At 28.6% G+C, this 13,040-nt stretch overlaps 1 protein-coding gene across 1 annotated transcript; it reads right to left on the bottom strand.

Moving 5' to 3' along the window:
* Positions 1-870: 870 nt before the first annotated feature.
* On the bottom strand, positions 871-2,715 carry LOC136081408 (E3 SUMO-protein ligase ZBED1-like). Its single transcript, XM_065798722.1, has one exon. The coding sequence runs from the start codon at positions 2,713-2,715 to the stop codon at positions 871-873; it is 1,845 nt and encodes a 614-aa protein (XP_065654794.1).
* Positions 2,716-13,040: the final 10,325 nt, after the last annotated feature.

The raw sequence follows: 13,040 nt of genomic DNA, 5'->3' as shown, positions 1-13,040 counted from the left end.
AAGTAAGCTGGCCACGAAGATATACTAAGCTCCTTAACGGTGTTCTCCACTCTTAAATTCGGTGACTCAAAGCATTATACATTGTTTTCCGATTTCAGATTGTTGTTTATTTATTTTTGTCAACCTAAACTTTTATGCATTGTCAGAAGAAATTAAAGTTGCTTCTTGTCGACAAAGTGCTACCACAGTTGCTTTATTGGGAATAAAAGTACTACTAAATCAGATATCATGCTACATTCTTTCTCGTTTATCTTAATTGAATTATCGATGTTGGAATCCAATTATAAATCTAGAAGTGCCTTTTAGCACAATAGTTTTTTTAATTTTAAGTTCTCATTTAGGCTGCTACATCGGATTTTGCAATCCATGATTAAATGGATGAACTTTCTAAACTCAATTTTTACATACTTTTGTAAATAATTTTCATTTCTGTTTAGGAACCTTTTAAACATTTTTACAATTATCCTGACGTTTTTGTTATAATTTGATGCCTAATTTTAACTTCAGATGTTTCATTAACTAACAATGAATCATTTGAATCTCGTATAGGATCTTTCTCTTCAAAAACAATTTTAACTTAAAATAACGATAACTAAAGTTTTTTTAATAAACCTTCTATATTTTGTAGGGCTGGTACTGATTAATTTTTTTTTGTTCGATTAATCGTCTAAAATTTTAATCGATTAATCTATTAATTTCGAATAATTCTGAAGTCGACAGAATAACCTGCTTTTCACCACTGGTGAGGTAAAGTTGTTATCGGTAAACGTTAACTAACTACAGAATTCACAAACGTTAACAAACAAGACACTTAATGCCTGCTATACTGTATTCAGTTTAATTGACAAGTACAAGTAGGCATCACTTTAGTCAGTCACGTAAACAAACGAGGACGTTAACGTTTTCTGGAAGTAGACAAGATCGCAGTTTGTTGACAATGTACCTTGACGAACTAAACAGTCTTTCAAAAGGAACAGAAGTGGCAGGTACACACAAAATTGTCTGCACAAAACTGCTCAGGTTAGGGTAACGATGCCTGTTCAGTTGCCACCACATGAGGGGATTCTCAGTTTCTGGAATTACACCTTCTTCTTGATATCGTGTAAGCTCAGCCAGTGAGCCATGTACTGTTTGTGATTCATCTGATGAGGATTGCGATTCCGAGTCGCTGACCAACAGAGTAAGTTTCAGTTTCTTCCGCACAGGTTCTGATGCCTCGCCAGTGCTGGTAGTAGTTTCACGTTCAGCTCTCTGTCTTTGGTTACAGTACACCCAAAATGCATTAGAAAGTATTGTCCAAACTGCTTCACGTTTCTCTCTTGAGAGACAGCCGAGTTTCTTGTAACGTGGGTCTAATGCCACAGCCATTTGCAACGTTGGCAATGCATCAATGTTTTCAATGCGACCTGAGAAGTCATTTAGTGTTGCAGATTTGAAACGTGCTATATACCCTGGATCGTCATCATTAACCCGCAGAAGTCTGCGCAAAAATGCTTCTAACGGAAGTACAGCCGAACATGTAGCATACTGTTCACTACCAATATACTCAGTAGCATCTGCAAGTGGACCCAATACCGAGACAAATTTTGACATTTTCTCCCAGTCCAACTCCCTTAGTTTATCTCCAGTGTAATTCTCGGGATGGTCAATATGATACTGCTTAATGGCATCTTTCACTTCCAGCAATCTGGCTAACATTAGGTAGGTACTGTTCCACCGCGTAACTACATCCTGCTGCAATTTGTGAAACTTCACATCGTCAGACCTGTTAGAGGTACTGGCTTGGCTGGCCTTTAGCTCTGGTGTATTCCTTGAACTGCGCTTAAAATGTCCAACTAGGTGTCGACATTTAGCCAGAATAGGAGATGAATCAGCTGCTTTCAAACCTGCTAGTATGCTCAGTTGAAGACAGTGTGCACTACACGGTATATGGCTGTAATCCGTCCGTCCTATAGCAGCAACCATATTTCGTGCACTGTCCGTTACGATGCAGCTAATTTTTTCAGCAATGTTCCACGTTGCGGCAAACTCTTCATAGAAACTGGCAACATTATCAGCAGTGTGCCTTTCTTCAACATTTATGCAAGCTAAAGCGACAGACGTCAGTTTCCACTCAGAATTAATCCAATGACCTGTTATCCCACAGTACGATTCATTGTTGGTGGAGGTCCAAAAGTCAGTAGTTAGAGCAATACTATGAAAGCATTCTAGAGCTTTCTTATGCTCATTCAACTTCTCATTGTACATCTCTTCAATGACAGTGTCGATTGTACGGCGACTGGGCAAAGTATAAGTCTGGTTTTGAAGGGCAATACGAAGCACCGCCTCTAGTCCAGCATCTTCTACAATTGCTGTTGGACGTCCAGAACTGGCAATCCAATGAGCTATTGCCACTTTCAGGTCGGCTGAGACCTTTTCAATGACAGGCTTGTTTGACTGACACGTAAATAAATTGGTGATTGATTTTATCTGAGGGGTCATCTTACGTTCACAGTCGACAACCTGTTGATATTTCAGAGGATGCTTGTGCTGAAGGTGATAAGTCAGCGATGTGTTTGAGCCACGGAAAGCAAGCTGTTTATTGCAGTGAACGCAGTATATTTTGTTACCTTCGTCCACTTTACCATCAGCATTCAACTTGAAAACAAAATGCTTGCTTAACTTTCCAGTTAAATGTTTGACAGAAACGTTGCTTTCATTAGTTGCCGCAGTCATATTTGCAAAACAAACTTTGTTTACTTTAGAAACGGATATAGAAATGTAATATAGAATATAGTTATCTAAAACCGCGTTTGAGGATAACTGCTAGGGTTACTTTTTCATAAATCTATCAACATCATCTAATTGGCGTTTGTGGTAAACATTTTAAATTGAAAAATCATAATCATCTAATTTATTAGTCGCAAAAGTAACATTTTTAACAAGTATTTCTATATTTATAATTGCCATATTTTATTCGTAAATCTAGTCAAATTCTGCACATGTCCTAGTTGGATAAGAGGAAAGCTTATTATTAATTTTTATAGTTTTGGCAAAGCTGACGGTTTTTTTTTCTGCATTCCAGTATGTGTTCTTAGATTTTCCGATGAACGTTTCAAATTTTATGACTGTTATCTTAAATAAGTTAGAGTAGCGCATTTTTTGTTTCGATTTTTGTTTCACAAATTCCTCTGTTTTAATTTTTAATCATTTGATATTTAACCTTTGCCTAATTATACTAAATTTTCTGAGATTATTCATGATCCATGATGACATTAAGCCTTCACTTCTTTTAATTACATTGTATTTTGAAAAATTAACGTCGTTTATTTCATAAGAAATTTTAAAGAAGGTTTAATAACACCCTTAACACCTCCAGAGCACTGTCCTTATCTGAAAAACTGTGATTTTGATTGACTCTGTAATGGTAAAGCAAACTTCTTTAAATATCTTAAATTGTTCTCAGAAAAATTTTTAAATGCTTAAACTTCTATCTATTTTAGGTTAATAATAATGTTTTTAGTTTTGAGCATTTTTTTAAGCATTCCATATGCTGATCCACCTAATAGTGAACCACAGCATATTGAAGCAGCTGTGATTTTTTTGATTTTGTAGTTTTTAAAGTAAAACTTAGTTTCACAAGTTTTGATATTTTAATCACATTATTTTATAATAGTATATGTCATAAAAGTAACATATTGTTTAAAAACAATGGTTTGAAATAAGATTTAAAGTTAGATGTAAAAGTCAAGGAAAATAACTCTCAACCATACTTTTTTTTCACTAATAGACTTTTTTATAAACCAATAGCAACATATTAGAAATAAAATCAATAGAAATAGCGCTTTGATTTTAGCTTGGCAAAGTTAAATGTAATAATTTTTTAACAGTATCATTTTAAACCTGGTTTCGTAACAGGTTGTCCGTAAGTTTTGTAACAAGTCCTGTATGAGTCGTTTTAAAACCACCAACTCCTTAACCCTCACCCCCTCCCTCCTTTCCTAGAGCGTGACGTTGATTATGGACGACCTTAAAATCCGTTGACCATAGTTTAAGAAATTTCTTAAAACACAAAATATATTTTATAAGATGCTAGTTAGTAAATATATTCCTTAAAACAAGAAATATATTTCTTATTTTTGGAAATAAATTTAGAAGTATTTATTTTTTAAAACAAGAAACGCATTTCTTGTTTTGAAAAACAAAAAATTTCTTGTTTTGTAATAAGAAACTCAATTTTGCTGAGCTTAGAGTAAAATATTTTTAAGATAATGCAGTGCGTGTGATAAATGAAGAGAAGCTTTAGATGCTACTCCAAATAAAGAGTTTTTGTAAAAATTAAAAAGTTAAAAAAGAAAAGGAGTGGATGCAATGAGCTAGCTACGGTGACTGCTCTCTTACTATGAGTTCCTTAGCAATGAGTCATTAACTCAAAACACTTAAATTTCTAAAAGAGGAAGGGAGAAGAAGCACGGCACTGTGTTCGAATAAATCAAATAATCCTTAACGCTTTCAAGCGCAACTAAATCCATATATAAGTTGATTGGTAAATTCCATTGCCTTTTACATAGCACAGAATGTACATTTTCAGTATCAATTTTTGACTTACGGTGGTTGACACATCAATCATTAACGAAATCTGAATCTTTAATTTTATGAGTTCTGGAATAATTTTTTTCGTTATTTTAGTACCTATATGATTGACAAAATTAATGCATACGTTTGTAGAATGAAGGATACAACCTATTTCCATTTTGTTATTTTCTTGAAAATCAAATTCCATTTCAAAGTTATTAAAAGACTGTTTTCCTTTTGCAAATTTATATGCAGTTCAAAAAATTTTTGCAGTCATGATTTTTCGCGCGTTAAAGACTCTCAAATATTGTTTGCAAGAGCTTCTTCTTTTAGCTCCTTCTAGCATCTTTTAGCAGATTGTAATCAAATATTTTTTTTCATAGCAAACTAAGCTGTTTCTTTCTTACTTCACCATAACAAGAAACTAAATAAAGTTTCAACGTCAAGTATTTTCATTTTTTTTGATGTAGTGTTGCCATCATTCTGGTTTTTTGAAACTAAAATCTGTTCTTTAGTTTAACGTCTTGCAGCATTTCTATTCCTAATTGATGTAGTTGTCTGCATAAGATAAACCTGAAAATTTTTGGCTTCTTATGTTTATTTTGCAATTGATTAGATTTTTTTCTTAACTAGAGAGTGAGGTGAGAAAAGCTTGTGATTTCTTTCATATTTTTCACACTATAGTTTGCGGTAATTTGTTTAACTGATACTTTTATATCACTTTTTATATACACTGAATAACTTATAACTTTGAAATGATGATAACAGTAAATTTATTTATGATACTGTCACAAATTAAGAAATTTTTTGGATTAAAAATGCTTAATATTAAAAAATGTACAAAGTTCATTAAACAATAATACGAGAAAAAAAAATATATATATATATACATATATATACACATATACATATAACTTAAAGAAAGGTGGGTTCAATCTAAAAAAAGCATTACATCGATACATTTTGATCCATTTTATTCTACAACGAAAGATGGAAATGTGTTAACCAATCTTTTAAGATAACCATTTCGGATTTGCTTGATCCAATTGTTTTGATATCAAATGACGTTTTTTAAAAAAATACATTGTTTGATACCAAAATGAGGTACCGTAAACCGGGGTTACTTTGAACGTTTTTGAGATATTTTTACTTGCTCTTCCTTCACTATTGACAATATTTGAAATTTAACAAAATTAATATAGGGGCTAAGATTGACTCTTACATAATTCAAAATCAAAATAATATTTAAATAAAAGGATTTTGTATAATATTAATTTTAATAGTCATTCAAAGTTACCCCACAAATGGGGTAACTTTGAATGCGTTTTTTTGTAGAAGCAAAACCTATTCAAAAACGCACTGTTTTGTTTTAAGTTTAATAAAAACAACAGTCTAGCTTCACACTGATTTATTTTTGCTAAAATAAAATAACATGATTTTATAACAAACACCCATTTAGTATTTTGTTTTATTTTAATGGGTTAAGTGCACTAGCATAAATAAAGTCTCATTTACTGACAGACAATGCAAGCGCAACATCTTTACATTTTGCAAAAATATCCTCAAAAAAAAAAAAATTTAAAAAGGGAAAAAGTATTCTTTTTTTCTTTCCTTTGAGCCTGCTTTTTCCCTCACATCAACATAAAACAATAGTTAAGTAAATTAATTACTGCGTGGGTTACTAAAATTACAACTACCATCTGGCAAATGATTTAAGATTATACTTATATCTAATGGGTAAATACTATATTTTTTTCAAAACCACTAAGCTACTAAGTTGCTGATTACCTTTTGATCTAAAAAAATGTAATGTTTATAAGTAAAGAAAGAACAAAGGAGATTTACTTTTTGTAATTGTCTGTGCTTTTTTTGGAACAAGAGTTTTTCAATTGATCAAGCATTTTCCTCTAATACTATTAAAGAGGTCCATACAATGTAACATCATGAGTTCGCAATAAATGGGTAGAGTTACCAGTTATATAACAAGATACTGTTTTAAATAACAGTACTTTCAACAAACTTAATTCAACACAATATTGAATGCTCATACACATATTATATGACATGTTTTTCATACAAAATTTAAAATTAATTAGTGTTTTGCAAAAAAATTATTTAGATACACAGACACACACAGACAAATATATATATATATATATGTATATATATATATATATATATATATATATATATATATATATATATATATATATATATATATATATATATATATATATATATATATATATATATATATATATATATATATATATGTGTGTGTGTGTGTGTGTAAGTGTGTGTGTGTGTGTGTCTACGATGTAGACACACACACATATGTTTATATTTGTGTATATATATATATATATATATATATATATATATACTATATATATATATATGTATTTATATATGTGTGTGTGTGTGTGTTTACGATGAAGACACACACATATGTTTATATATATGTGTATATATATATATATATATATATTTATATATATAAATATATATATATATATATATATATATATATATATATATATATATATATTTATATATGTGTGTGTGTGTGTGTGTGTGTGTGTATACCATGTAGACACACATATGTTTATATATGTGTATGTGTTTATGCTTTTACACACACACATATATAAATATTTATATTTCTGTGTGTGTTCACATACAGAAACAATGTGTATGTTTGTGTGACTAATTGTTTATACAAATGATACTTTAATTTTTATTCATAATAATGTTATATATAATTCATGTATGACAAAGGAATTTTTTAAGTTATTTCATATTTTTGACTATTTATGTAGTGGGGTTACTTTGAACCTTATTCAAAGTTACTTCATTTGCGAAAAAATGTATACAATAAAGTATGTTATGCTATAGCAATGGAGCATAACTGTAGTAGGCTAAAAAACGTCTTTAGATTTTATATGCCTAATTAATTTATAAACAAAAATTATGCAACTTAGACAACAAGCTGCTACACTAGCTGAGGCAGTGTACAAAGTATTCTGACTAATTTATTTTGAGAAATATCCGAAATATTTAATTCGTTTTTTAAGGAACAATAAAAACCCATAAACAAAGTAAAACTTTAAATAATCAAAAACTATACTATTTTTAACACTTTGATGTTTAAGGTTTAAACAAATTCATATAAGTACTAAGCATCTTGCATTATAATCTAGCTAATTATCCCTGGATGTCCAAGTAGTCTCTTCTATTTTGTCTTACTTTTTATCCATTCTGTTTAAAAGCATTTCGATTATATGAAAAAATTGTAAAGTAGTTTTTTTGTTAATTTAAACTTTAAGGTGAAATTTTAGCTTTAAAAATATCTAGGTTAGAGTTAAGGGATATATTTTGCCGTATTTAGCTAGGCGTATTTAACTTTAAAAGTAAGAAAATGAAAGAGGAAAATTAGTTAGTAATTTAGAGTTGTAAAAATGAATGATTGGTTGTTGGCTATTGTTTGATTTGATAAGGAAGGAATGTTGGTTGGTAAGGAAAGAAAGTTGATAAGGAAGAAATTTATTTTCTGTTAACTTACGACATTTTCCTATCGCATTTTTTTAAATATATAGGTTTTCTGCAAAAACATGACGCTATTTTTCGCATGAAAAAAAATTTACAAAACTTTAAATAAAAACACTAATTAATAACTCTTTAGAGAAATAGAGTAAAGAATCAACATGGAAAAACGCTATCTATTTATAATAGTTCTTTATTTATAATAAATATTGCAACAATCACCAAAATATCTGAGTTTAAACATGTTTACAAAACTAAATTAAAATTTATTAAAAATTTTTAAATTTTTTACTGATCCAGCTTGAGCAGAATACCACGGATCACCAAGGTAAACCTTAACATTTTTGAAATCACGTGCATCGTTGTTTTGTACAGTAAAAATAACAATGCCATTCAGACTCACTTCATAAACATAGACAAAAGAATCAAGCCGCTGACTGATTTCAATTTTTGACCATTGATTTAAGGACATTGATGACGCTGTAGTAAAGTAATAATTTTTGTTTCCATTAATAGCAGAGGCAATCAATAATTTTCCTGATCCATCATCGTGGAACCATACACCGGGAATTCTATCACCATAGTTTTCAACATCTTGTCCTATAGTCATATGAAAAACACTATGCCATCCTGTTTGATATAATGTTGGTTTTACTTCAAATGAAACACTAAACTGTCTTTTTAAGATCAGTAGTGTCGCAACCAAGTAGTTTTTCTTAACCACTATTTCGAAGGCATCGTCAATTTAATCTATTAAAAAAAAACAAGTCCCACTTTATATGACGAATATATATAACTACTTACTCTAAACCTAAAAAAACCTAAATTTTGACAAATTAAAATTTTTAAACGTCAAAGATTTTTAAAGCCTTATTACACTGAAAGTTTTTATTCTTATTAGGTACTGTATACAATTTATATTTAAAAAAATTTTTATTTAACTTTTGAGATGTTTTTTTTGTTATAACAAGTAAAAAGTAACAAACAGGGGTTTTAGCAAGCACGGGGTTGCTAGAAAAAATTTCCGAAAATTATTAAACGTTCCCTACCGTGTATTAAGCACCTAAGAGTACTGCTTTAAACAAATTACTTTTATAAGTATATAAATATATATTTATATATATATATATATATATATATATATATATATATATATATGTATATATATATATATATATATATATATATATATATATATATATATATATATATATATATATATATATATATATATATATATATAAAATATACATCATATGTATTAAATACCTCTTGGAAGGATAATGGCATTTAGAAGCGGATCATTACCTAATAATAAATAATATATAAAAGTAAAAACATTTATATAAATAAAAATTTCTTTTTTTATTGCTATTTTGTACTGTAATTATCTATCTAAAGCTTTTATATACAGATACACGAAATATTTTTACTTACTTAATGGTCCGTTAGCAATAAGTAAACTTCTTATTAAACCAGCTTGAACATCATACCAAGGATCTGAAGCATAAATTTTCACATTACTAAAACTTTGAGCTTGGTTATTAACTTCAGAAAAAATGATTTCTCCATTTAGCATGATAGTGTATACGTATATAGAGTTTTTAAAAACTTGAAAAACTTCAACATTGGACCACCGATTTAATCCGATTGGATTTGTGGTAAAAACTCTGTCGACATTACCATTAATTGGCGCTGAAATGTAGAGACCTCCTTTTCCATCAGTGTGAAACCAGATGCCAGTAGTTCGATCACCATAATGACCAAAATCAGAACCAATAGAGAAATGAATGACACTATTCCAGCCAGCAACAAATTTATATGAATAGACATCAAATGATACTAAATACTCCTTATCTAACTTTGGCAGAATTGCAATAAGTTTTGCTTTTATTAATGGAGCAGAAATGCTACCGACAAAGTATTCTACAAAAAAAATATTCAGTAAATTTAATAAAAAAAGTAGAAATTAGAAACAATTAAAAAGTCATTTAAAAAATAAGTTTCAGCTCACGAGCAATTCCATTAATTATTTGAAGATTTAATATTGAACCATCTTAACCAAAATACCAAGGATCAGAAACATATACTATAATGTTTTTGAAATCTCTAGCATCAGAATTTTCAACTCTATGAATACTGATTCCATTTAGATCAATAGAATACTAATACTTTCCATCATGCATACTTTGATATATTTTAACACTGGACCATCGATTTAACGGAAACGGAGCTGTTGCAACATAATAGTTATTATTACAATGCAGCAAAAATGAAAAGTTTTCCGTAGCCGTCTTTATGAAACCAAACACCTGGAAATCTGTCACCATAAGCTCCGTAATCTTTACCCTGGGTTAAATGAAAAACGCTCTTCCAGCCGCTAGAGTAACTTTTAGGATAAACCTTAAAAAAGATAGTGTATTCCTTCCTTAAAATATCGAGTGTTCCAAGAACTAAACCTTGATTTAAGACTAATTGGTTTCTATGGATAATAAAATCTAAATAAAAAATATAAAATCTTATTTTAAAATTACTATGTAATTAGATTTAAGAAATATACTATTTTTTTGATTGAATATTTAAAAAACCAAATACAAAAAAATGCAAAAAAGTAAATAAATATATAACACAAGGTATAAATACAAAACAATTTATCATATACTTGAAACTTGAAATTAATTACATAATATTACACATTACTATTATTTAAATAACAATTTTGCTATAAATTGTAAATTAAATTTTAAAAATAGTAAAAGTTTATTATTCTTCTACGGAATAAAAAAGCTAAACGTAAAAATAAGAAATTATGAAGTCATATTATTTCATATTTTAACTTTTTAAATTTAAAAACTTTTTTTTTAAAGTTTAACTCTATTGGTTCCATAATAGTGTGAGTTTAGTTTGTTTTTAAAATATTATTAGTTACTTAAATTGTTTATTTAATATTTAAACGACAGCATATAAATGTTATTTAAAAATTATTATTAGTTTATGATATTAGAATAAACTAGTAATATTTCACTGACCTTTTGTGATCATATTAACATAATAATTATGACAATATTATGTAACTGGAAATTTTATGAAAAAATGTTTTAAAAAATTAATTAAAATAATTAATTAGAAAGAAAACATTAAAAGGCTTGAAACATAAAAGTCAATCAAATAAATAATGGTGATTTCAGTTAAAGCTTAGCAAAAAATGGTTTCACGGTTGTTGTTACATTGTCACCATCATCTCATCCAGCAAGCACAAGTATATTCATTGTACTTACAATGTAGGTCCGTCTGTTTGCAAACTAAAACTGAACCTTCAAAAATAATTTTAAACAAATCGAACCCAAATAGCAACTAAACTAAAAATATTTACATAAGCTTAGCCGTATACATAATAGAATTATCATCTACTACGATCATAGTTTTATACGATTTCAATTTTTAGACTTTAATTCTTAAATTAATTTGCAGAAGATAAATAAACGTGTTTTCCCAAGAGATAAGACCATTGAAAATTATATGACAATAACTAGACGAAAGCTTCACAGATCAATGATAGAACAAGAATGTATTTGGTCCAAGATAAATAAATAGAAAACAAAGTTTTAAGGTGGATTGATCAAATTTAGACACTAGGGAGGATTCAATTTCGAAAAAAAAAAATCCAGATCTTAACAATTTATTGTTATTTGTATATCAAGATGCATAACATAGGAAACTGTTGCTGCAGTTTATGAAAGAGCTTGGCTTTTTTTGATACTACTACTGAACAATAAGATATTTGCTGCCTCTTTTTTCCTTTGTATAAAAAACTGATATTGATTACCATATTGTAGCTATTTAGTTTGAGAATATGCAACCACCGAAGCTATTGCAGAAGCACTTATGTGTATCAAAGAATGGAATTCTTTATTGCAACTAAAATTCTATTTTGCAGACTATTCAAATATTGAAATAAACGTACATTTTACTTTTCCAAGTCAAAACAATTAATTTTTGTTATTTAACGGTACTAATTGAATTTCTTTAATTTAATTCCAAGAAGTAATGTTTTTATTTATTATGGAGTTTTTTTGTAACTACTATTATATTTATTATTACTTTAATCATAAGTTATACTTGCTTAGATAATTTAAATATTGATTTTTGATTTAGGTTGTAAAGTGTTTGTTAGCGATTTTATTGAAAACAAGTTGGGAACGCTGGCTGTCTAAAGGATAATGGATTTAGCGCGATAAAAATGATAATTGTTTGGTTATGTATTTAAAAGTTTGCTCATAAATAACAAAAACAAAAACATTTATACTCTTATTAAAGTTGACGTATTTTAAATGTTGATATTGACAAATTTACTCCATCGTGCAAACAATTTTTTGTGATATCCGTTTTAATTTTCTACTTATCTCATTGAAATATTTATAAACTTTTTTTTCCAATTTCAGAGATGAGTGATTGCGAAGAGGCAAGCTCCGATCTTGCTGAATTAACCCCTACAATGGAACTGATGGACAAATCCTATCTTTTAAATACACTTTTTTTGGAAAAAAAAAGTATTCTTCACCAACAGCAATGCTTAGTATTTGCGTAAAAGAATTTCTAGCTTGCAGATAAGATAAAAGTTAGGTAATACAATTACTACAAAAATTATTTTTAGCACAAATAATTTTTTATTTTTTATATATGGTATTGTCATCTATTTCTGTTAAAAAGATTTTTTGGTTGTCTACTTTATAAATTAATTTGTATCTATATCATTGTATTTGTATAATTACTTATAAAGTCATTGTGGTGAAAAGAGAAGAGCACATTCCTCATATAGAAAATACCATAATGGATTTCCAAAATATTTAATCAATCAGTCTTTATCTTTATCTAAAGTTTTAATAGAAGAATATTTTATTAAATGAATTACAAGGTGCAGGGATATAGATTTGTGAGTTAAA

This window comes from Hydra vulgaris, chromosome 06 (assembly GCF_038396675.1).
Source record: "Hydra vulgaris chromosome 06, alternate assembly HydraT2T_AEP".
Lineage (NCBI taxonomy): Eukaryota > Metazoa > Cnidaria > Hydrozoa > Anthoathecata > Hydridae > Hydra > Hydra vulgaris.
The sequence above is the reverse complement of the archived record's forward strand: the minus strand, read 5'-3'. Positions and strand labels throughout refer to the sequence as shown.